The following is a 26,562-nucleotide window of genomic DNA, read 5'->3' on the forward strand; positions in this document are numbered from 1 at the left end:
GGAAACTAGGTTCTCAGGCCAGACTTCTACTGGTATTTGACACAACCACAATTCAAATCATCCACCACTTAAAACAGCCACATTAAAGTTTCTGCGTTATATCAACCTTTGAACTTTAGATAGCTGCCAAATTTAAGCATTTTTTCTGTTTGAAGACACCAAATGCTAATGTTCCGTTTATTTGGTGTGCATCTTACTTTGCGCTTTTTATTTTACAAATGTGTTTTTACACACACTGGCTTTCCAAATTGGAATTTGCCAAATTATTTGCTAGACCAGTAGCCAAAAACTGGTTACATATTTGATATTTATATGCAGAAAATAAGGCAGTTTGAAAAAAATTTCTGATAAAGTATTCATCTGGATAGAGTTCACCCAGCACCACTTGTTTATCACAAATGTGAATTTTTCCGGTAGTTGTATGTTCTTGCTTCCAAAGCCACAGGACATAGAACTGTAGTGGGGAAAGATTAGTACATTAATTAACTGGTACTGATCTGGCCACTTGATATGTCTTTAAAAGTTGGAATACTGCATTGTTCACCATGTCACCACTTGTGGCAACTGCATGGAATACCTGTAGGGAATGTCTAAAACATGGGTAATAAATCATCTTGGGCTTCCAGTTGTGTTAAGCAGTTAGAAATCGAAAGTACTCTTGTAGTTGCCTGTGTAATCAGTAATCACTCAATGAACCGTGGTATACTTCTGAAAGTGGTAACACATATTTAGAAGCGGACATAAGCAAATGACTTCTAACTATAGAGTCATATGTCCTTCCAGTAGTTTAAAAAGTAGTTGAAGGTAGTAGGTTATAGCAGGTTATAACAAGCTACTGAATTGCTTTTCAGAATATCTTTTAACACTGCTCAGCTTACCTTTTTCTGGATGCTTTTCTACACAGAAAGCAATAAATGATTTCACAGATTCTCTTTTGATAGAAAGATACAAGAAAATTTACCATGTTGACATTTTCTATGACCTTGCCAAAGTGTTCAGTTGTGTACCTCATAAAATTCTACAAGGGATAATGAAATGTTATGTTGTTAATAGCATTCCCCTTCCATGGCTGAAGTTATACCATAACAACAAAAAATAGAGGTTTTAATTGAATCAACTGTGGGTTCTTGGTGAAACATCGTAAATTAACCAAACAAACCCTGTTTTTGGCCTTTTTTCAATATATTATTACTGTTATTGCACAACTGAGGTTTCGGACTATAAGCCCATTTTCAAGTACATTACTGATTCCCAAAGATGATTATGCACAGATAAACATAACAAGGCAAAGATAATCATCTCAACTTCTTAAGGTATTGATCCATAGCTTAATGACAATTACATCAATGGCCATTTTTTAACAAATTGCATACATTATTACACATTCAGCAATTACACTACAATGGCCAGACTAAAGTTATGCATCAGCCAAGAACTTTTTAACTATGATGGATAGGGGCCCCAAGTTTTGCTAATACCCTGGAGTTGTGATCTCATCTAAAAGAGGTGCATAATTGAACTGGTTAAAAAATAGAGGGTCACATAAGCAAAATTGTATCATTGGGAATAAAATTAAATGTGAACTGGTTAAAATAATATAATATAGAGTGCAAGGTTTGGTACTTTTCCACTCCTGTTCTTGACTTTGCAAGTTGCTGGGGACGTTTGAGGACTCTTTATACACTGAGGAGGAAAAAGTCCTGGGATAGCGATGTGCACATATACAGATGGCAGTAGTATCATATACGCAAGCTATAAAAGAGCAATGTGTTGGTGCAACTCGGGTGATTCATGTGAATTGGTTTCAGACATGATTATGGCCACACAGTGGAAATTAACAGACTTTGAATGTGGAATGGTAGTTGGAGCCAGGCACATGGGACATTATGTTTTGGAAATCCTTAGGAAATTCAATGTTCTGATATTCACTGTGTCAAGAGTGTGCCAAGAATACCAAATTTCAGGCTATGGACAATGCAGTGGCAATGGCCCTCACTTAATGACCAAGAATAGTGGTGTTTGCATAAAGTTGGTAGTGCTAATAGACAAGCAGCCCTGGTTGAGATAACAGCAGAAGTCAATGTGGTACATATGCCAAATGTATCCGTTAATACAGTATGGTGAAATTTGGTGTTAGTGGGCTATGGCAGCAGACAACTGACGCTAGTGACTTTGCTAATAGCAACATCACCTGCAGCAAAAATCTCCTGGGCTCATGGCCATATCTCTTAGACCCTAGGTGGCTGGAAAATGGTGCCCTGGTCAGGTGAGTCCAGATTTCAGTTGGCAAGAACTGATAGTTAGTGTGGCACAGACCCCACAAAGCCATGGACCAAAGTTGTCAAAAAGGCACTGTGCAAGTTTGTGGTGGCTCATAATGGTGTGGGCTATGTTTACGTGGAACGGACTAGGTCCCCTGGTCCAATTGAACCAATCATTGACTGAAAATGGGTATGTTTGGCTACCTGAAGACCATTTGCAGCCATTCATGGACTTGATGTTCTAAAACAGAGGTGACATTGTCACCAGGTCACAGTTGTTCACAATTTGTTTGAAGTACGTTCTGGACAATTGGAGCAAATGATTTGGCCACCCAGATTGCTGACATGAATCCTATCCTATGGGACATAATTGAGAGATCAGTTTGTGTGCAAAATCCAGTACCAACAACACTTAAGCTATCATGGATAGCTATAGAGGCAACATAGTTCAATATTTCTGCATGGGTCTTCTAACGACTTGTTGCATCCATGTCACGTTGAGTTGCTACACTATGCAGGGCAAAAGGTGGTCTGAAACATCTTCGGAGGTATCCCATGACTTTTGTGACCTAAGAAGAAATAAACTTAAGTGCTCAGTCGTGCCTATAATACATATAGCCAAGAGATTAGTGGGCAGCCTTACAACTTGTTTACAGTAAAAGCTAAACTCTTACTGTTACAGAAATTTACATTATGCAGTTTTAGACAAGAACAACCTGCAGTTGTCATAATTAAAAGATCAGTGGGCACTCACTTTATATAGCTAAACATGTGGCATTTTTAGGCTTTCAGGTGGATATCAAACTGGAGTAAAACCTACTAGGGATATGTGATGTTGCCAAATATTCTATGCAGATTTCAATTTAATCACTTGTGGCTAAACTTCTATGGCTAATAATTAGACCTCAAGACATCAATGCTAAATAATGCATTTATGGAATGTCATAAACAGCAGCATACAAGTACATGCAATATTATATTTGTTAATCAATAAATAGGCTTACAGCAATAATTAACACTACTTATCCCACAACTTTTTGTCTATATACAGTTTGAATATTTCAGTGCAATTTTTGTGGCATTTGTTAAGTAGTAATAAAGAAGTGATTCAATATTTCTGATTTATTTTGTTTGGATTTAGGAGAGCTTTGTGACAGTAACTGAACTGTGATGGTGAATCTTTTTTGTTTCAGTTTGCAATGTACTCTTCTGTTGCATTATTTTATAATGTTAATTCCATTAATCAAATTTGGTTTCTCTGTTTTCCTGTAATGTATCTGTGTTGCCCATCCTCACATCCAGTAGCAAGCAAATCATTGATGGTTTTTATTGCTTTCAAACACGCTACAGCATCTTGAAAGTTTTTTTCTTGGCTTTAGGACTGAACTAAGTCACAGAAGATCACCAAGAATCTCAATATTTATTGTGCTGTTCCCTCTAGGGTATGTGACTTCCCAAAGCTCCACAAAATAGAGGTTCCTGTTCTTCACATTGTCAAGAATATTGGTGCTGCAACATATTGTGAATCAAAACACCTTGCTACTCTGTTGAGCCCACTAGTTGGTCAGTGTGAGCATCACATTAAGAATTTGGTGGATTTATTATGTCTATTACAGGAAATAAATTTGAATGACTCTGATATTCTAGTAATTTTTGATATAGCTTTATCTACATTAAAGTTCCTCTGTCTGATTCATTACGGTTTAGTAAGGTTAGGTTTGATGATGGATTAACAAACCTATTTTGACATGTTGAATTCCAGTTACTTTTTATTCAATGACCAGTACTGTTAGCAGGCAGATAGAGTTGTGATGGGGAGCCTGTTGTCACATACTATTGCAAATTTGTTTACGGAAGACTTCAAGGAACGTGCGTTGAAGTCTGTGGCTTTGAATCCAATGTGTTTTTTCAGATGTGTAAGTGATACTTCTGTTGTTTGGCCTCATGGCAGTGAGAATTTGAATGATCTTTCAGAAATTTTAATTCAATCCATCTGAATATTCGTTTCTTGATGGAGGTTGCAAAGGATGACTGCCTTCCCTTCCTTAATGTGTTGGTCAGGAGGAAGGTTGGTGATGGTTCATTGGCTTATGCCTTTTATAGGAAGCTTACTCCTCCTGACTTGTAGATAAAGACTGATAATGATCACCATCCAGCTCAGCATTAAGGCGTACTTTGTACCTTGGTTCACAGTGCCCACATCATTTCAGACCCTGGGTGTTTTATCATTTGTCATCTGAGTTAACACATCGTGAAGTCACCATCTGTCAGAATGTATGTAGTGAAGGACAGGTCAGGCATCTGTTGTGCTATCAACCAACCATGAACCGAGTGAGGGATGTTAATACAGAGTTGGCACCTGGGTCTACAGCCTTTCTGCCTTATGTAAGGAGCATCTCGAACAAGATTGGTCATATTTTGCCTAAGACAGGTGTCTGTCGTATTCCTTGCAGTTGTGGCATGTAATGTATATGATGTACTGAGTATAAGCGCCACACACGCTTACAGCAGCCGAGCAAATTGGCTATTGCAGAACATTGTCCTGGCGCCGGTCATCCCGTGGAATATAACAACACAGATTCTGGCATACACTTCAGCTATTGGTATAGTTTTAGCAAGGAAGCAGTTGAGATTAAATTAACAAGTAACCTTCTACATAGAGATCGAGGTTTTTGCTGAAATTCTGCATGTAATCTTACTCTCTCCATTGTCAAAAAACAGAGGGACGGAGTTCATGCTACAGCACTCATATTTGGTAATTTTCACTATTGATAATTTCTGTTGTTGGTCATCTCTGCTTGTGTGGTGCCACTAGTGTTTTCTTTCTTTCCCTGGCCCCCCTCCCCCCCCCCCCTCCCCCCTTGTGTGTGTGTGTCTTTTCAGAAAGAATTGCTGTGAAAACTCAGGCTTTAAATTCCTTTGCTGTCCACTTACTTGCTACAGTATTACTTTGAAAATTGACAGGGTGTGCACCTGTTGAAACATTCGCAGATGTTGACGACGACAATTGGCTGCATTCCCGCAAGTTATTTGAACATATATACAGTTGGATATACTCGGCCCTCACTGTTCACTTCTACAGGGAGAAAATGCATTGTTGCTTGGGTAAACTTCGCAGCAGTAGAGTAAGATTACAATGTGCGTTCTCAGAATATTGTTCCAACATTTGTCAAAGTTCTACATCATGTTAATTCTCCAGCCGCTAATCGCATTGCGCAACGCACTTGCCTAGCTGTTTCTGAAATGACCAATTACATTCATCAACAGCTGCATTTTGTTTCCGGAGAATTGTTTAGGTTCCATTTATGCTTTTCCTAGGGACTGGCTAGACGGTGCTTCACAGTTCAGTCTGAGTGGGAAGTTCATTTTGTAAGTGCCCAGCATTTGGCAAAGTTCGAACATTTCCATTGCTGTATGTTACAATTATGTGATAAATCTCACAGAGAAAGGCTTTGACAATGCAGCTTTATCTGTGCTAGGGAAAGGTTTAAATTTTGCACCAATGCTCAAGTGTTCACCACTGGCTGGTTTTATTAGCTCTGTAGAACAGGCCGGTTTTATTAGTTCTATTGAACAGGCTGGTTTTAAACTACCTCTTGAGCCTGCAGAGCGCACTAGGAGGAAGGCATGTCATGTATTGACTAGGGTACATGCACCCAATAGTAATATAATAGCAGCAGAGGCGGCTGCTTTCCGTTCACTTACGGATAATCCAGATATTGTTATTTTACCTGCAGACAAGGGCAATACTAAATTGTTCTGGAAAGCAGTTTAAAAGATGCAGTGTTAACTACCTGATTCAGTGTATTGAAGGATGCTGAGAGACTAACAGCATCCTGAAGGAAAGTACACACACTGTACCTTTTTTATTTATTCATATCTGGGGCTCTTGATGATTATCATGGATATGATCATATTCTTTGAGAGATTTTGTCTTTACTGTTAGATGGGGAGTTTGTCGTCTGCAGAATGTAAAGAGCTTTTGTGTGATGATAAATCATCCTATCTTCTTGAATCTTTAATTACAGTTGTTGTCTGACTGATAACACTTTTCCGTTTAAAATATATTGAAAAAAGGCAAATGCTAATTCTTCAGTTTTCCAAATGATGATAACATTATTATTGTTGAAATATTGTGGAATTTCAAAACTGCCATATGGCTGAGAATACAAACCACATATATGAAGTTACCAATGTATGCACACAAAATCGTTTTGAATTTATCTGCCAGATCATATCACTATGTTGTGAGGAAGTCCATTATGTTTCATTGACTGTAATACCTTCAGAAATGATCAACACTATCAAAATATAGGAATTTGCTTAGGCTGTATGGACTTCCTCCTCCTCCACCTCTGCCCTCCACACCTGTATCCATGAAATTTTGGGTCATGTATTTGCCCAACACACACAATGTATCAAAGCTAATGTATGCTTTTATATTTCATTTCAGGATGTGTACGACACAGTATTGTTTGCAGTGGGTCGTCGTGCTTTAACAACTGAGCTTGCTGTGAGTGCTGCAGGAGTGAAAACCCTTCCAGAATCTGGCAAGATTGCTGTCTGTGATGAGTGTACTAATGTACCACACATTTTTGCAGTTGGAGATGTTCTGCATGTAAGTCGACAAACTGGTCTCTCTCTCTCTCTCTCTCTCTCTCTCTCTCTCTCTCTCTCTCTCTCTCTCTGTGTGTGTGTGTGTGTGTGTGTGTGTGTGTAGTCTTAATTATATGACCTTGATGAATATTGAGTCCAATATGGACAATATACATTAATGTTAGTGACCTGGTTGTCAAAAGAAAGGAGGAACTCCTAGTTTTGAAAGCCAGGCTTTTGTAGCTTTGAACATATTCACATCCTCATTCAGTGCAAAGCCTCGGATTGAGCCCTACACTCAAAATCAAGCGATATGTGCACTTCATTTGTTACTGTCATCACATTTAAAAACTGCCTATTTTGTTACCACCAAAAGAAAGAGTGTAAAACTCAATTTTATTGAATTTTACATAATCTGTTGACCACAGCTGTAGCTGCTTTTTTTTTAAACTGCAGTAATTATTGACCATAGTTCTTGCCATTAGGATTTATATTACATTGTGCTTTAATGTAAACTTATACTGTATAATGAAGCATCTGATTTCTGCCTTTGTATCAATCTCCATTGAAGACTGCAACCAACATATGGACAGGTTGCCCACTTCGAGAATTCTTTTTACTGTTAAGAATAGACCTTGAACCAGCAATGTGACTTGAACGTTTTATTTGTGATATGATACAGCATACAATAGAAGCATAATACAACTTGACACTTTTTGTGGAATATGTTGGGAATAGAAGCATGCGATTGATGCTTGGCACATAGGCTGGTTGGGGGGGGGGGGGGGGGGGATGTATATGGAGGAAACAAGCACTACTATCTTGTTACAGGGTAAGCAGCATGCTGGAATGAACATTGTATTAACAATATCTATTACAGTGATGTATTGCTATGGGTGCTGTATTGTTCCCTAGCTAAGGGGCTGGCAATGAGTGGAAAGAATGTGTACTGGACTGGTGTCATTCATCTGCTCTCAGAAAATTTTCAAGTTATATTGTGCGTATAGGAGGTGATCTTGAGAGCTTTCAGATTTGGAGGCCTCCAGGACTAGACCATTTTTAATCAAATCCTAAATAAGGCCAGAATATGTTGAATAAATAAGAGGAAGTTTGGAGTTAGACCCTGTATGTGTGCAGAATATAAACTTGCATACAAACTTATCTATAATCAGGTTATGGTAATTGATATTGGATGTGCTCAGAAGTTTGAGTTTTTTTGTGAAACATTGCATAGAACTATGAAACTCTAAAATGCTAACCAGTTGTCTTGCTAGACACACTTATTGTACATGAAATGTTTTTTGATACCTAAGCCACATACACAGATTTACTATAAAACACATTTTAAAAATATGTGCATGAGTTAATGATGAGACCAAGAAATAGGGAAACATTTTCACTGCCTTTTAGGTATTGCAGCATTTTTAGCCCTTGGTTTCCACAGTCATCATGCAAACATCACATCAGAAAACAGGAAATTTCTTAGAACTGATCCAATCCATGATGAAAGAGATCCACTATTGAGAGTCCACTGGTAGGTAAAGGGAGTGCCTTATTATTTATCAAAAGGGATTTATATTTATTTTGGCTGAACATGTTAAGGAACAAATTAATGCAGATATAAAAAAATACTAAATATTACAGAACAATTTTTAACAGCACTCCCAATAAAAGCAAAACTGAACAGATCAGCCATATAGTTAGATAGCTTGGTCAAAGTTACACACTTCCTTCAGTTTGTTCTTTTAGGTTTGGAAGGACTGCAGAGTATATGTCAGAAGGTAGACAACAGCAGCTGGGGTAAAGATGGACTGGATATTGCATTGTGTAGGGCTCAAGGTTATGACACTGCTGCATCAATGTGAGGTGCATAGGGAGAAATACAATGAAAAATTTGAGAAGTCAGTTCAAAAGCCATGTTCATGCCCTGTGCCAATAATTCCTTACATTTCTGTGGAGTTTATGCATTCTCGGGTGTCCCCTATAGTGTCACCTGGATTGGAACTGTGGAGAAGTTAAATTCATTCTTCTTGTCTTCTGCATCCAATATTGATAGGAATTAATTGTAGAAGAAATAGGAACAAGTTTGAAACAATTGTCTGATACTTGCTGGAGTTCTTATTACAATTCAGTTAAAATCATAAAAGAAAATGTGAAACCAGTTGTTAGCATTTTTAAAGTTATACAAGATCCATTCAAAGCAGACCTCATTACTAGATTTGCGGTAAGCTTCCAGTGATGTCATTTTACCTTTTTCATCTAAATATACTTTCTTCACATGATCCTGAAGGAAGCAAATTTAGTCCACCAGTATCTACAATCTCCAAAAATGACTTTGAATAAAGGACTCATCAAATTAAAATCCTGAATGAGTTTTTAGTGATGGAATGAACTACAGCTATAGGCAGTGCTGTTACTTTTGACACTAGGCACTGCAGTGATGTGGACAGTAAAATTGATTGATGAGGAGGAAGTAGGAGCATAAACAAAGCAATCCTGGGTAACTAGCTATGATAGTGGATTATTGATTCAAGTAGTAGTTCATCAGTTGATGTTAGAATCCATGGACTGATTCATGAAAGAATTGTTATAATATATGGGCATGAAGGAAATCAACTAAATTTTCTAAATTGTTGTGACAAAATTTATGCTTGAAGCTCCGGATAAGACCCTGGTTGTAGCACAAGAAAATCTGGTAGAAAGTCAATATTAGTTTGATAAGGAGCAGGTGTGCAAGAAATAAAAAGATATCAGAGGCACCTACATGCCACTGATACAAGTACGGATGTTCCTGCGAGATGGGCAGCCCAAGAAATCCTCAAATTTGTGATTAAGTAGGACTTCAGTGAATCATTACCGTGTACATCACTTCAACCATTTGTGTCAGTCACATCATGCGAGAGAAGTTTGTCTAATCTGAAACTAATTCTAAACTGAAACTAATAAAAAAAAATATTCACTGTACAGTGTATCAAGAATGACTAGCCAATCTGTCCAGTTAATCACCTGAAAGAAAAGTTTTAGGTGAAATAGATTCCATGGCATTGAGAGCTTCAGCAAAATAAAGGTACGAAAACATACACTTTAATAATATCAATATAACTACTATCTCATACTAAGGTTACAAACGTAACTGATATTATAATTGTACAAAATTTGTTTCTAGATTTAAAAAATTAAAAAGTAATTTTCTTAGTCTATTATTTTGTATTTCTTTGCACCCTACTCTATGGTTGCTGCGCTAAATGCCGATTTGTATTCTACGTTTCTCATCTATATCTTCAAGTATGTACATTACAATTAGTAGAGTGTGGAGGACACACATGATGAATTCTTGGTTGTTTTGTTAATCATTACTTGTATAATATTCAATTTTTACAAAATGTACGCTACAAATACATCAGTTTCTAAGCAGACTGGAGGCCTCATTTAGTTTCTCTCTTCAGGGCCTCCAAGGGGCTTAGTCCTCCAGTGGTACAAAGTACAAATAAAATCGATAAAAGATATTAAAAAATAATCATTTTATTCTTATGCACTGGAAAATAAGCTCAGAAATTAATTTTTTCTTTTTTTTTTCTATCTTCATGTACAGTTATAATAATGAAAATAATCAATTACTGATAATAAATGTAAATGGACAGATAAAAAAAATCTACTCACCAAGTGGCAACAGGGGAACACACACACACACACACACACACACACACACACACACACAAAGGATATAACTTTCACAAGCTTTCAGAGCCAGTGGCTCGGCTCCTTCTTCTGGCAGAAGAGTTGCAGGGAGAGGAAGAGGGGTGAAGGAAAAGGTTTGGAGAGGTTTAGGGAAAGGGTGCAGTTTAGAAATTCTGTCAGACATTTTCTCCACCACACCTAGAATAGCTTTTCACCACCCTCCCAATCTCTGCAATGTCCTTATCAGACCCTATGCTCCTTCAGCACCCCTCTCCCTACACAATGGCTCCTACCCCTGTGACTGTCCCTGGTGCAAGATTTGCCCTATACGCCCTCGTACCACCACATATTCCAGCCCTGTAACTGGCAAAACATGTACTATCAAAGGGAGAGCCACCTGTGAAACGACACGTCATATACCAGCTATTATGTAAACACTGTTAAGCCTTTTACATCAGCATGACTACAGCTCAGTTATCAGTCAGAATGAATGAGCATAGGCAGAGGGTGTATACAGGCAACACACACCATCCTGTTGCTGAGCATGCTGTACAACATGATAGTCATTACCTCGGTGCCCACAGAGTGAGGTGGTGCAGTGGTTAGGACAATGGTTCAATCCCATTCCAGCCATCCTCATTTATGTTTTCCATGATTTCCCTAAATCGCTCCAAGCAAATGCCAGGATGGTTCCTTTGAAAGGGCACAGCTGACTTCCTTCCCTGTCCTTCCCTAATTCAATGAGATCGATGACCTCGCAGTTTGGTCTCTTCCCCCCAAACAACCCAACCCCCAACCTCGGTGTGTGTTCCACCACACGCGCCATCTGGATTCTTCCCCCAGACACTATTTTCTCAGAACTCTGCAGGTGGGAACTAGCTCTACAACATGTCATTAGCACCTGCCACCCACCTGGCATTAATTTGTGTTAATTTCCTCTCTCTCAGCATTTATTCACAGTAACTACCCCTTTTTCACGCTATTTCAGTTTTCTCCGTCTTTCATTTTCTGGGTTGTCTATATTTTGCTGTCCACCTTCCCACCTTTGTTACGTTTAATGCACTTAGCTTTTCACTCTTATTAACTTGTGCCCGACATTTTAGTAGTAATCTCTGTCTTGCATATTACCTTCTCTTCCACCTTTAAGCACTCAGGTTTTCAAATCTTATCCAGTGCAATCACCAACAATCAGTCTTTCCTTCTCATCCTGTCCGGTAAGTCTCCCCTGACCTGGGGTTCTGGGTGACTTTTTGAAACTGTACTCATGTAAATCTTATCAGTCCTTTTCCTTCACCCCTCTTCCTTCCCCTTCAACTCTTCTGCCAGAAGAAGGAGCAACTGGCTCCAAAAGCTTGTGAAAGTTAAATCCTTGTGTGTGTGTGTGTGTGTGTGTGTGTGTGTGTGTGTGTGTGTGTGTGTGTGCGTGTTCCCCTGCCACCTCTTGGGGAGTATTTTTTTTTTATTTGGAAAGGCCTCGCTAGACTGCTGGTCAAGCGAAAGCTTGGGAATTACAATCATGTTTGTTATCTTTTATTTATTTATTTATTTATTTATTTATTTATTAGCTGGCATTGTTACGCGTGACCTGCTCCGTAGAAGATATTTCAGTCTTTGTTTCACAGTTACTTTTATTCTTAAAATCCACAGTGCATTGAAAACGCAAAGACAGGTCATTGTGATAGTACCAACAAAAGTCACTAGATTGCAGGCCGAAAGTCAAAAAGAACCTGAGATTTCCTGGACTGTGACTGTGACTGAATTGTCCAAGCAGTTAGTCGCGATCAAACACAGCCCTAGGCTCAAGATTTCCCAATACGCAGACATGCTCAATATAGTATCAATCAATCACGTGACATTTAACTTGCGACACTAGTGCAATGGATGGATGTGTGAGAAACTGAGCTAGGCACTACAACAATCTAACACTCTGCTTAAAAAATTGAGGATTTTGTGAAACACAGGAGGAAATAGAATTTAATGCTATTAACTTACAAAATTTTGTTGTGTTTGAACAGGTCTGCAGTGGAAGTTCTCAAACATTTATGGATACCATATACATACTGTTCATTTCTGCTACTTTTCAAGTAAGGTAACATTCAAAAGCGAAAATCTTGTCCTACAAAAACCTTTACTTGATTGTGAACCCAAGTATTCTATTTGGTTGTGAGAAAGTGTAATGACTGAGTGAGTTGAAAATGAGAAATTTGGTCATTGGTCACATGTTAGAATACCGGGGAAAAATATCATCAGCTTTAGAGCAGGATGATGAAATTAAGATGAAATGAGAATGGAAATTAATCATGAATTAAATGTCTTAACAGATGAAATAAACCACATTCAACTGACTGAACTTGATATCACAAGAATAAATTACAGTGAAAAGACCTGTTGTGGAGATAGTACCAACAGATGGCACTATATCATGTGATGAGCAAAAGTTCAAGAATTGCACTGAATTGTGATTGCAATCTTTTATTTATGTATTAGTTGCTGTTATTACATATGACCTGTTCGCTAGAGGATATTGCCCTCCGTGTTTCACTATTGTGCAAACACAGCACTATGGAAAGGTTGGCTGAGAACTACGATGACTGCAGGATGGGGAGTGATGAGAGGGCAGCAAATTTCATTATGTTACTAACTATGGGAATCTGTTCTGCATACTTTGGCTTTTTATGAACTTGTACAAAGTTGAAACTGCAGTTTGACTGAATTTGTTTATACTCTGAATCATACTGACTTTAAAATTTGGCATATGCTCAGTATAGCATACAATTCTGCAGGGGATGCTAAAGATGGGGCCAGTGACATACTTCCGCATTTCATGCAGCAATATTGTCGATGCTCACCATGTGGTATGGTGGGAATGACGGGGGATGTGTGAGCTGCTGGTTCTTCAAAGCCTATGAGAGAGTCGTGGGTAGACTGTATGTTTGGAAGCAACAAACACTGTAACAGTTCTCAAGTCAGTATAGAAGTGAAACGCACTGTTTTGTTTTTTTTTATTCCCACCCAACCACAACCTCTGAAATTGCAACATATTCAGAAGAAATAGTCAAATATTTGTGACAACAAAGATATAAGTTTCACAGCTGTCCTGTTAGGCTGATGATGACGACGATGATTATTATTATTGTTGTTGTTTTAGTGATACAGCAGACGACAGGATAAATAAACAAAAAAGCCAGTAAAAATAAAAAAAACGTAAACGATTTCTGTTTGTCTATTTTATTACGCTTTGTATTATCAAAATGAATAAATGACCTAAGTTTAGAAAAGGTGTAATGTTACTTTTTAAGCCAATACCATATGTTAATGTAAGTTTTTAAGTTTGATTAGACAAAATATATTTTTAAAAAATTCTCAAGGAACATCTTTAAAAAAAGCAGGAGTCATCTTATATTGATGCTTGTCTTATACTCGGGTAAATACGGTAGCTACATGGGTACACAGTCGTAGCACTAGTATCAAGAAATGAGTAGTGCCCCTGGACAACAGAAAATAACTTTCTGGGGTGTAAATACAAGTAACTTCTAGAACATTCTCTGCATAAAGTAAAACTTATTGGTTGCAAATTGTTTTTACTGTGGTATTAAACTGAGAGATAATGTGTTACTACTCCTTGCTTTTATATTGCGTGTTGGGTAATCACATTTCTTTTGTCTTAGGTTCTGATATTTCATTAACTTTCTTGGTATCTTTTGACAAAACACCTTTCAAATTTATTACATAAAAATCCTAATTGTCTCATTGATATTGATAATTGCAGTAGAAGGAACTGCAACTTTTAAAAATTAAAAATAAATCTCCTGTCAGTCCTATGCAACTTCCAGGTGTTGCCCTATTAATTTGTTTCGTCTGTCAAACTACAAAATGTTTCATCCCAAACAAGGTGTAAGACTGAATCCAAGTAGAAAGCCGACTCTATCTATCTATTAGAAATTTACACTCTGAAAAAATTTCTTCTCTCCTGTTACTGATCGTGTGAGAGACCATGTATCTGTCAGTCACTGTGTGAATGAACAATAGCGGAAACCGTCAGAAAGGGAAGAAGGAAATTGCATGTTAATGCAGTATTTCACCATGACCCCATGTGTAACCTAGTGACTGTTGCAGTTGCATGATCTTTTCTTCATTAAAATGACTATTATGCTTTTATTTCTTCTTGACTATAAAGTATTGAGGTGATATAGTAGTAGCCTTATTATTTTCCTTGGTAATTGTGCAAACAAACAGGTGCCATAGAGATCCATATTTATTGTTAGTAAAGAATACATCTAAAGTCTAGAGTCACTGTAGAACAGCTGTAATGGGCAGAATTTCCCCTCATAATTGTCTTACTAATCATACTGGTCCTGCTGTTAACTATTTATTATTATTATTATTATTATTATTATTATTATTATTATTAAGCAGTTATGGTCTAATAATTTTGTGCTTCTTGTTGCACTGCTGGCTGTCTAGCTATCTCAGACCATGCTCTTGACAATAACAAACCAAACCCCTCCAATCTTTCCAGCCTTTTTCTCCACTAAGCATTTAACTTCCAGCTTCCTTGTACTCCATTCCATTCCAGTCCCTGACTTTTTATTTTATTTATTGGTTTAGTTCGTGTTCTGTAGATCCAGGCAGCAAGTACACTTCAAAAATAAAGTACAAATAATTGTTTATCATTGCATATCTTTCTAAGAAGTCCCTAATGATCATCGTAATTACATTAAGTGTTAAAATATGTTGACATTTATACATTTTCGTATAGCTGTATGGTAGTAGATTTCTGGGTTTTGAATCTTCAACTTGGGAATCAATCATTTCGTATGATCGAAGATCGGTTAGTACATTTATCTCACCTATAACCAGCATTCAGTGGCTCTGATCAGCCAATATTCATGTTCGTTGTAATAGCCCTTTTAATGTATTGACAAATTATGTAAGAATATGCTAAAGTACTCAAATATTGAGTGTTTGCGAGTATTGAATTAACTAATTGTGTACTGTACTCCTTTGAATGTTTCTCTGGAAAGCTGTTAGTTCAAAGTTGGTATGTTGTTAAAATAAGGTACAAAAACATCATCATTCAGTCTGTTGGTGTGAAATTGTACAAAATTGCGCTCACCACAGCAGTGGGCATCAGTTCATCTTGTAGTGTATGAAAATTTCTTACGAAACTGGGCACTGGCAAAAATCTGACATACAGGGAGCTCTTCATTATCCAGGTGCAGAACATCTGGTTTCCAGATTGTCCATGCAGAGCTCAGTAACTTTTAGAAAAAGAAGAAAGAAAATGAAACCTTGAAGTATTCTTTTGAAAGTAGAATAAATATTTTCACACAGAGTGCACTATAACGCATGTGACTCATGTTCTAGCACCAGAGGTTGATGAGGGCTTCAGTCCCACTGTTGGGCATCCCGCAAATATTTTTCTGTTTCTGATTTCATGTTTCATTAAATGTGGGGACACTTCCCTTGTAACATGTTGGTGGCTTATTTTCTGTGTGTATGTTTGTCCCCTGTGGTAAGGACAATAAAGGAAAATTAGCAGAAAAGTTGTATAGTCACAAACATTTTGTACAGTGGTGGGAGGGAGTGCCATGTACAACATATTAAAAATCCCGAGCATGTGGGATGGGAGGAGGGAGGGGGGGGGGCATTTGAAGGTTGCTGTTTCTCTTGAATAACATGAGAATCTTGGCTTCTAGTGAAGGTTATACTTCATTAAATTTACAGCAAAAAAGATGATGATCATTTCTTTCCCCGAAGTGACGACTTTGGCATTGCAGGGTATGAAAAAAGTGCAGATTATTAAAGGTAATGTTTTAATGCTAAAATTAATGTCCACTGTTAAATGAAGTGGGTTAGGAACAAATATTAAATAAATGTGTGTACCATGTCTGTGTGTAGTAAAGCCACATTCATGGATAAATTGTGCTCTGGGTATGTAACAGGGGAGTGTAGAAGTGTGAGGGAAGGTAGATCTCTGGATTGTGGTCATGAACTTACTTCAGTCCTTCATAGATTTGCAAACTGAAGAGTGAGCAGGTGATTCCCCACAGTCACAAGTAGCAACCACAGGGTGTCAATTTTATACTGACTCTTTGCAGTGCACCTTGTGAATCACTGGTGACACCACTCAGACATGCAGAGAGGGTGTTTATTTTCCACAGTGTGTGTTGGCACTATGCGGGAAACAGATACTAATGCAAGAAACACAGATTGACAGAATCTATGTAAATTATTGCAAACTGTTAGATACGGCCAGATGGAGACAGATTCTCAGTCATCCTGTACTGCGGCATTCTTCCAGGATAGGCAACTTCCCCCACAATGAGCACTGCTGACTTTTCAGTTCACAGACTATACCTCTCCAGCATTTCTTGTCCAGTTCTCTTGTGTGAGTGGCCAAAATAACTGCACTCAATACTTTTTTATATAGTGAAGTTATTTTCACTTTATTAGATGAGTCCTCATTTGCAGTTTTCAGTAAAACCATGTGTGTTTCGGATAATCCATGTTTTTGGTTCACTGTGCAGTCTGGGGTCCATGTAACCCCATGTTAATTGAGAGATTACTAAATAAGACTAATAACTGGTAGGGTTTCATAAAACCTTGTGAGAAAGTTTGTAAATAACATCGTATTTATCTACTTTCATACACTTCCAACTTTTTCCCTTCTTATTTTGTACATAAATAGAGATGTGCTACATGCTAACATTATGACATAACAACATTCAGATAATGACTTTTTCTGTCCCCTAATAACTTTACACAACTTTTGTTTCATAGCAGTGACTAATTTGTACCAGATGAGGAATAAGTGTGAATAAAAATAATTTTGGAGTGACTGGGGCTGTGGTTGTGGGAGTACAATATTTTGTATGGCACAGCTTAATCTTGATAAAACTACTTACATGGTAATTCAAATATTGAAGCTGCCAGTACTCTCTATGTATAAGAGAAATGAGGGACTTCGCAGTCCCATTTACATTCAATTAACTACTGTTGGCCTGATAAGTTGTGTTTGTTTCTTTATATAGGAGAAACCAGAACTCACTCCAGTGGCAATCCATGCTGGTAAATTATTAGCACAGCGGCTATTTACTGACAGCACACATACAATGGACTATGAAAATGTGGCAACAACTGTGTTTACACCCCTTGAGTATGGGACAGTGGGTCTCAGTGAGGAAAAAGCTTTAGAAAGATTTGGTGCTGATAAGATTGAAGTATTCCATGCTTTTTATAAGCCTACAGAGTTCTTCATACCACAAAGGAATCCTGCTCGTTGTTACGTCAAAGTAGTCTCCCTTCGTGAATCACCACAGAAAGTGTTGGGAATGCATTTTGTAGGTCCCCACGCTGGTGAGGTTATCCAAGGATTTGCCTCTGCAGTAAAGTAAGTAATTTTTTTATTCGGTAATTTTTTATGAATAACATTTCCCTGTAATGTAAATTTAACCTAATGTAAGGGCTACATTTGCTACTGATGGCATATTTCATATGTAGAAATGCATTTTACTGTATACTAGACCATTTTAAGTATTTAATTTCTGGTAACTGAAACAAACTCAAAATTCTGAAGTATATTGACCGCTGTGCTTCCGTATTGCTTAACTTGCCAAGTGTTGGCAACAGAGGCAAAGAAAACCAAATGGAATTAAAAGCATAAAGTGTACCTACTTGTTTTTGTGATTTGTGGGACTGATAAACAGTCACTAACACTGTACTTAAAGTATGAAATGGAAAAAATCTCAGAAACTCAGTGGTCTAAGTATAGAGAGATTACAATCTCAGTAAATACATACTAAGCTTTAAAATTATATTAAGTAAGAAGTATCTACTACAATACCACTGTTGGACTGCTGCATAAACTTGCAAGTTTGTGTTTTGAAATAAGATCTCCTAGTATTAAAGAAAAGAAAAAAAAAGAGCACTCAAAGCAAACAATGTGCCATACGTTGATAGAAGTAGACTTTGTATTGAATACTCTGCAGAATTCGCTTCATAAGAAAGATGAAGACCCCTGAGTTTACTTTTATATTAAATGCAATGGCATTCCTGGAGGAGATTGTTCCCTCAAAGAATCAGTACAGATTTATGAAAAATAACTGGAATGCACAGTTCGCTTTTTAACACACTTCATGTTGCAAATGATACAGCACTTGAACTTTCAGGACCTTTGGTATATGTTAAACACTGTACCCTATTGTTGAGAACCAAGATACAATCTTTAGGGAGTTTCAGCATGTACGTTACATGCTCGAATTAGTTTTGACCACTAGAACCTGTTACGTTATGCAGGATGGTTACATTCAGTAGAAAACAAAGTAAGATCTGCTGTGCCACAAGAAAGCTGAGCGAAGCGATAATGTTCTCAGTGTATGAAAAAAATTTGAGATGTTCAGAACCACTCCAATTGCTCATTGCCAATGGTGCTGTGTACTGTATAGTATAGTCACTGAATGAGTGTAGGGAAATGCAGAATCATTGTCACAGTGTGGAAGGTCCTGGAGAAGAGTAACATCTAAAGAAAACCACTTACATGATACTGGTGTGACAAATTCTGGGATAGTACTCAATGAACATTTGGAGTCTTCACAAAATAAAGAAGACATTAGATGTCAAATAAAGTCCCGTATTATAGGATCACAACTGATCGTAAAGCCCATATGAAAGTAAAACACATATGCTGATGGTATTCAGTGGAAATACGTGGAAGAATGGTGTCCTTGTGAAACAGTGTGTTTGGATGTATTAAGAGAAGCATTTCACGAGGACTCTGCAGCAACTCTATTTATACCATTTCGGCATTTCACATCAGGATCATGAGAATATGGTAAGATATTTTCTTGGACATGTACTGAGGCCTGCAAACAGTCATTTTTGCTCACTTTTTACTTGAGTGGAATAGGAAAAATGTTGCTGATGCAGTAAGATTACCCTATTTCATTCAGTGTGCAATATGTTGCAGAGTACATGAGATGAAACTGACTTTTCTCAGACTAGTGTGATTTATACATCCTCTCTTGCTTTGAATACCTTAAGGTATCAGAACCCTAACCCCACCTGTTGTAATTTGTTTTGAAATTGCTATCTAGCATCTGAGCAGAGTTGACCCTGTTTTGTGAAACAGAGTTTGTTTTTCAGGTGTGGTCTCACTATGGATAAATTGGTAACCACTGTGGGTATTCATCCAACAACTGCAGAAGAGTTTACAAGGCTCTACATAACAAAACGCTCTGGTCTGGATCCTACTCCTCAGGCTTGTTGCAGCTAGAGAAGAGAAAAAAACAGGATTTGGAGTATATACAAAAGGCTGGGTTGCATTAAAAGTATGCAGCCTGGCATCCCTTACTTTCAACATAACAGTATGGGCCAAGTTACTTCACTATTCAAAGCAGTTCAACTGCTGTTCTACAGTTTGCTTGGAACGATTATTTTTAATTATAAATAAAAATTTATCTGAATCATTCTACTGTTCTTGCCATTTAACTTTGTATGAAACTTACCTCAGCAATTTTTTATTTTGAGATACTTTATAGTTGGCATAAAAGTTGCCAAAAAGATTTCATGGTGCATGTACTTCAGTTTGAAAGCTGTTGCTAATTAATTTTTTCTTGCTTTGTTCGAATGAGTGTTGGTGGATCATGGTGTAAATACTTGGTGCTCAAATTTTATTACACAGATGTGATCTAGTATTAAATAAAAGGAGGCTTAGTTCCTAGTATTTTGAGTGTTTACACACACACACACACACACACACACACACACACGTTTCATGATGTAACTTGGCCATAAGCACGAAATGTCTCAGATATGATGTAGATCTGTACCATTATCAGTATTTTAAAATGACAATTTATATTTGAATCCCTTGCTTTAAATCATCAGATTGAGTTTCATAAAATACTTTTATTTTTGTAGACTACTTGTTTAAATGTTGTAATTACAGTTGTAAAATAAATGTATCTAAAACCGTTTCCTCTTGTGTTCTTATCTTCCTAGTACCAGTTTCCCACAGTATAGCCACTAAATTTTTGTATGTCAAGTTACATTACTTTTATGTGCATTCTTTTAACTTTGTGAATGAAAGACAAGTGAAGCCATCTAAAATTTGTATGAAGGCATCTTTTACGAAGTATGAACTATACCCAATTGCCCCATTGAAGTGTGAGCCCTGACGCAACTACAGACTTTGAAAGCAAAGGAATGATGAATGCATAGCACCATAGATGACAATTGTTGATGTCTCTTATTTGCTGTAAGATGAAAGAAGGAAAAAATAGTTGAGTGAGTTAAATTAGAACAGGAGACTTCAAAGATAGTAATAGTTTTTCTATTTGGTGGGGAAAATACTGATAATATGAGTAAAAGTAAACAGGGTTTTGGAATGCTGCAGAGAGAGAACCAGTGCTGAGAAAGACATCAAACTTGAACAGCCTGTTACTGATGTGGTGGGGGAATTATCAATAGACGGTGCTGTGAGGTTGGCTACAAACAACAGATGAATTGAAATATGATGGGTATGGTCTGTGTTGCACATTACACTATCCATACCATTCAATGTGCATCACTGCACAAGTTCGGCAGTTAACAATTGTGGCTTTTTAAATAGTTAAGTAAGCTCACACACCACAGCAAGGTCATATCCACATCAGATGGGAAAAACTGATTTTTAATTGTTCTGGGGCTAAAAATTTCATAAGAAATAAAATGACATTGGTTTTTAATTGTTGTGAGACTTACGTAAGACATTTTCAACGTACTGTCCACTGTTTTCACACAGATTGGTGTGTCTTGAGTGGGGTGGGGGGGGGTGTCAGGTTCAGAATGTGTTGTGCAATGTGTGCCTTCAATTCAGCTATATTCATAATGGAAGCACTGAACACACTATCTTTCAGATAACCTCACAGCCAAAAATCACTTGGATTATGATCAGGTGACCTGGATGGCCAGGTTGATAATTCTAGCATTTCCTAAATGCCTCTGCAGTAGCCACTTCACTGGCTGTGCAATGTGCATAGGAGTGCTGTTTTGCATAAAAATGATTGTACCAATACATTTATGCTGTTCAGGGGCTGGAATGACATTAGTGCACAAAAAAAAGGTGTTTACCAATGATGGTACAGGTAACGGGGCTCATCTCCTAAAAAATAATAATAATAATAATACGGCCCTCCGATAAGCAATGAAGTCGACCTGCAACACAGTCAGCTCTATGTAGTGGTATCGGCTGATGTACATGTGGATTTTTCGTTGCCCTTATTCTGCATTTTTATGTATCAACATGTCTGTGGAGGTAGAAATGGGCTTCATCTGTCCAGAGTGTTCCGTAGCCATTCACTGTCCACTCCCACCTGAGCAAGAAATTCCAGGTAGAATTTTGTGTAGCTGGCATGTCAGCAGGAAACAACTCCTGAACATCAATGATATTGTATGGATAGCAATGCAGGATGTGTCATCAGATTGTAGGCACTGTGCTCGCACCCCTGTGCGTATTTGCTCACCATCGCTCAACCCTCCTGCAATGCTGCGGCTACATTTTTGGCAAGACGTTGGGTCAAATGCTTTCCTCCATCTACAGCATTGAACTTCAAAAGAACATGTCTCTTCGAATTTTGTAACTCTTTTCTCCAGACCCTTGGCAGACATCAGACTATTACCTTTCCTCATACCCGTGAGTGTCGAACTTATGCAGGGTTACTGGTGCACTATCTCCGTTCTTGTAAAAGAGCTTTACTTCATGGAGATGGCCGTTGGGCATCTCAGATACAAACTGAGGAACAAACATGTGCCGTGCATATTCCAATGCTTACAGTGTCAATTATTGGTCAAATTTTCACTGTGTGAATAATATACTGTTCAAATTTGACACCATTCTGAGCAGGGGTTCTCTTTCTATACCAGTTTCTATACTGGTACTTTAATTATAGACATCATGTATAAACTGAAACTAGTAAGAAAATCTTATCTAGTTTGGTTCATATTTGTTCCTTCTCAGTCAACATTGCCTCTCATGTGACTTAATGGTCCTAAATAAACTCACAAAAATCCTCTCTTGACTGTATTGTTACCATAATAATATCCTCCAAAAACTGTTGCAGTATGTTTGTTCTCCAGTGTTTCTTGCATTATAAATCCACTCTATGAAGCTTTTAACATGACTCTTTGTAGAACTCATTAAAGACTAAGTGTGAATTGTCAGTCTTGTAAGGAAGTAGCTTAATAAACATACATCTTAGTTTTTATTAATCAGTGACTGATTAATATTTTTTTAGTTATGTGTTAATACTGTAGCTGCCTTGTCTGTAGAAATGAACAAAAAAAATCCTCTCCAAAGGAGAATAAATGCAAATATTCATATTTCCATGACACAAAAATATATGTTTTAAAAAAAAAGTGAAAGAAAAAAAAAGCAGTGCATGTAATGTCAAACAGATGAAAAGTCTCTTTTTCTGTCTTTGTTATGCGAGGCTTTATCTTGTGAACTGTAACAGTGGGCAAAAGTAAAGATGACCTAAGAAAGGAATTGGGAAAGCTGAATGTTTTCAAACAGAACAGTGTAGACATATGTGAAGATAACTGGTCTGAACTGAATCAGTTAGGAATGAAGCAGTCTGAGGAAATCTTCTGAAATGATCAATGACTTTGTCACTTTCCAAAAGTAATTACGTGCAGAAATGGTAGTGGGCAGCTCAGTTCCTAGCAACAGTGATTGCAGTTAGCGGCAAGAAAGTAGTACCAATCACTTCTCTTCCTGTTCCATAGGTTAAAAAATGGCAGCTAGAGGGCTGCACCTGTAACACCCACAATGGATATATTGCATCAGTCCACGGTGTTATGAAGTTCACTTGCGACACATCTTGGTACAGTTTCCAGCTCTCTGTGAAATCCTACATCATCTTCGTCAGGAACAACCAACTGTTGTGGTTGCTGCTGTTGTAACCATTTATAGCCCTAGAAGGCTTCTGAATGACCAAATGTACATTGTCATTAAGCCATGCTCTCAGAGAGAGAGAGAGAGAGAGAGAGTGTGTGTGTGTGTGTGTGTGTGTGTGTGTGTGTGTGTGTGTGTGTGTGTGTGTGTGTGTCTGCGCTGGTGGGGTCAGTGCTCTCATAGGAGTGTAAACAATCCAGCTAATTTCTCTTCTCGGCATTAAGAGCACACTTCCACTCACTACTAAGACTATAGGCACAGCTCCAATTAAAACTGTTCTCATACTTTCTAATTTCCATTGCTTCTTTGATAACATCAAAGTATGTAGAAGCATAGGACAAGATAAGAGATGCTGTGCCTGATTAGACACTCACGGTCCCTATAATTTATAAGATTTGTGATGAGTGCAGGAGCAACTACATTGGTTAGCCTATCCATACTGTTACTAGCCTCTGTGTATAATACCAAAGGCACATTAAAAATCAAGAACTTGAGAAATAAGCAGTAGCTGGACACAGTCTCACAAATAAACTGAGAATAATGTTTGAGGAAACTAAAACCTTATAACAGGCTTCTAAGCACTGGAATGCTGTTACAAATGAAGCTGTGGAAATTAGAGTATGTGAGAACAATTTCAATCGGGACAGTGGCTACTACCGTAGTAGTGCTTGGAAGTGAGTGTTACTACATCTGGATTACGGGGTCCTGGGTTTCATTCCCGTCTGGGTTGGGGATTTTCTCTGCCCAGGGACTGGGTGTTTGTGTTGTCCTCATCATTCCATCAAAATTTGTGAAAGTGGCTAGGTTGGACTGTGTACAGATGGGGAATTTGTATGGGAGCTGATGACGGCGCAGTTGAGCACCCCACAAACCAAACGTCGTCGTCGTCATCATCAAAGCTGAAAAGAGAAATGTGCTGAATTTTTTACATTGCTACGATCAGTGGCACCACTAGCACAGGTATTGATGTAATTTCTGGCAGCATGACTTTATGACAATGTACACCGATCAATCACATACAGTCTGTGGGCTATATATGGCTATCAGAACAGCAGCCATGACATTCAGTTGTTCCCGAGACACGGATGATAAAGGATTTCGTTAAAAGCTTGAAACTGTACCAAGATTTGACATGACAAGTAAATACACACTGTATCATCTGATGCTACACTGAGGAGTCAGTTTGTCATCATGTTACACTCCATCTTAGTTCACGACAAGAAGTTCAGCATCAAACGACAAGAACATGTGTAAACTAGGTTGCAGCATATAAATATTGCTGAAGCTATGAAATTAATTCATGAAGTTGAAGCAGATTTTAAAAATTTTATTGATTGTGGACATCCAGACTGGTGCACATTAGCTACAAAAAGGGGAAAGAGAGAGAGAGAGAACTAAATAAGTAAATTATACTTGCTCTGTTTGAGAGTGAAGCAGGAAGGAAAAGACTAGTAGCGGCAAAAGTTACATTCCACCACATTTCACACGGTGGCTTGCAGAATATAGGTAGATGTAAACATGCTGCACAAACAGAATCCTGATATTTAACATTTTACAGATAAAACATGAGAGAGGATTCCGTGCACAATGCATTTGTCAGCAAGAGTTCTGCTTTGAAAATGCATGCAATCTTCGTAAGGTTTTACAAAAAACAGAGCTGCAGCCATAACTACAATGACTATGCACAAACATACAAACAAATGACAGCTATTACATCACCGATGTGGAGGGTACAACTATAAGATAAGATAAGGTATGGAAACTACTATGATACAATAAAGAACTTGAATTCACTCCAGAAACCAAGGTTCTCTTGTGTGACTAAAATGTTCAGTAAGGTAAGTAAAGGAAAATTGAAGACCTAGTGCAGCAGTGGATACATCAGCCTAATGTAATTGTTGAGATAAAACCCACTATTCCAGTCAGTTTAAGTATTCCTTTAATTACATTTACAGAAGGCCATAACAATAATTTAATGCTAGTGGATAATGATGAGCCTTGGCTGCATCCCATCTGCTGACTCCAGCTCATCGTAACTCACGTCCACTGCCGGACTGAACTGTGACACCGTAACATATGTACAGATATTTTCCACTGTCTGTAAGAGTGTAAATTATTTGCGTATAGTAGAACTCAGCTTGAGAGCTGACAACATTTACATTTAAACACATGCTTTGCAAGCCACCATATGGTACTTGGCGGAGGGTACCATATACTTACTAGTCACTTGCTTTCCTGTTCCCCTTGCAAATAGAGCAATGGAAAAATGACTGCCTGTATGCCTCCAGCTCAAATTTTTTGTATCTTGTCTTCATGGTTCTGATGCAGAATGTATGTTGACTGCAGTAAGTATAATTGTTCAGCGGTCACCTACAAATAACAGTTCTCTAAATTACCCTAATAGAGTTCTGCAAAATAATGTGTGTTCGCCAGACCTACTGGTGATAAATCTAGTAGCAACCCTCTGAAATGCTTTGACATCTTCCTTTAATCTGATGTGGGATTCCCAAAAATTGGAGCAGTACCCAAGAATTGATTGCACTAGTGTTCTACGCACAGTCTCCTTCACAGATGAACCACACTTTCCTAAAATTCTCTTAAGAAACTGAAGTGAACCATTTGCCTTCCATCTGTGCTTGTGCCATTTCATATTGCTTTGGAGCATTGTGCTTAGATATTTAATGGAAGTGACTGTATGAGCAGAACACTACTAATGCTGTATTACTGGATTGTTTTTTCCTACTCATCTGCATTACCTTACATTTTTCTCAGCAAGCTGCTATTTTGTTGCAAATCCGCGGGGCACTCCTGACAATACACTTGTCTCTGATGAATGCTCACCATCATGGACAAAATACTGGGTTCTATTACTTAAGTAATCTTTGAACCCCTGACTCGTCTAGGAACCCATCCCAGTTGCTTGTACCTTTGTTAACAGTCTGCAGTGGAGCATTGTGTCAAATGGGACACCATGTCAAATGCTTTCCACAAATCTAGGAATATGGACTCTGCCTATTGCCCGTTATCCAGGGTTTGCAGAATAATGTGAGAAAAGGGCAATCGGAGATACACGTGAGTGATGCTTTCTAAATC

The 26,562-nt window shown here is 37.9% G+C and overlaps 1 protein-coding gene across 4 annotated transcripts in view; it reads left to right on the plus strand.

The window, feature by feature from the left end:
• LOC124715237 (thioredoxin reductase 2, mitochondrial) overlaps positions 1 to 23,566 on the plus strand; it is a 61,498-nt gene extending 37,932 nt beyond the window's left edge. For 3 of the 4 annotated variants that reach the window (XM_047243087.1, XM_047243084.1, XM_047243086.1), the window contains 3 exons: positions 6,715 to 6,879; positions 17,570 to 17,928; positions 19,680 to 20,512. In XM_047243087.1, coding sequence (XP_047099043.1) covers positions 6,715 to 6,879; positions 17,570 to 17,928; positions 19,680 to 19,809 — 654 coding nt within the window. In that variant the 3' untranslated portion in view covers positions 19,810 to 20,512. Of the gene's footprint in view, positions 1 to 6,714; positions 6,880 to 17,569; positions 17,929 to 19,679; positions 20,513 to 23,540 lie in introns of those variants that run through there. The other variant, XM_047243085.1, reaches the window with a different exon arrangement.
• Positions 23,567 to 26,562: the final 2,996 nt, after the last annotated feature.

Source organism: Schistocerca piceifrons, chromosome 1 (assembly GCF_021461385.2).
Source record: "Schistocerca piceifrons isolate TAMUIC-IGC-003096 chromosome 1, iqSchPice1.1, whole genome shotgun sequence".
Taxonomy (NCBI): domain Eukaryota; kingdom Metazoa; phylum Arthropoda; class Insecta; order Orthoptera; family Acrididae; genus Schistocerca; species Schistocerca piceifrons.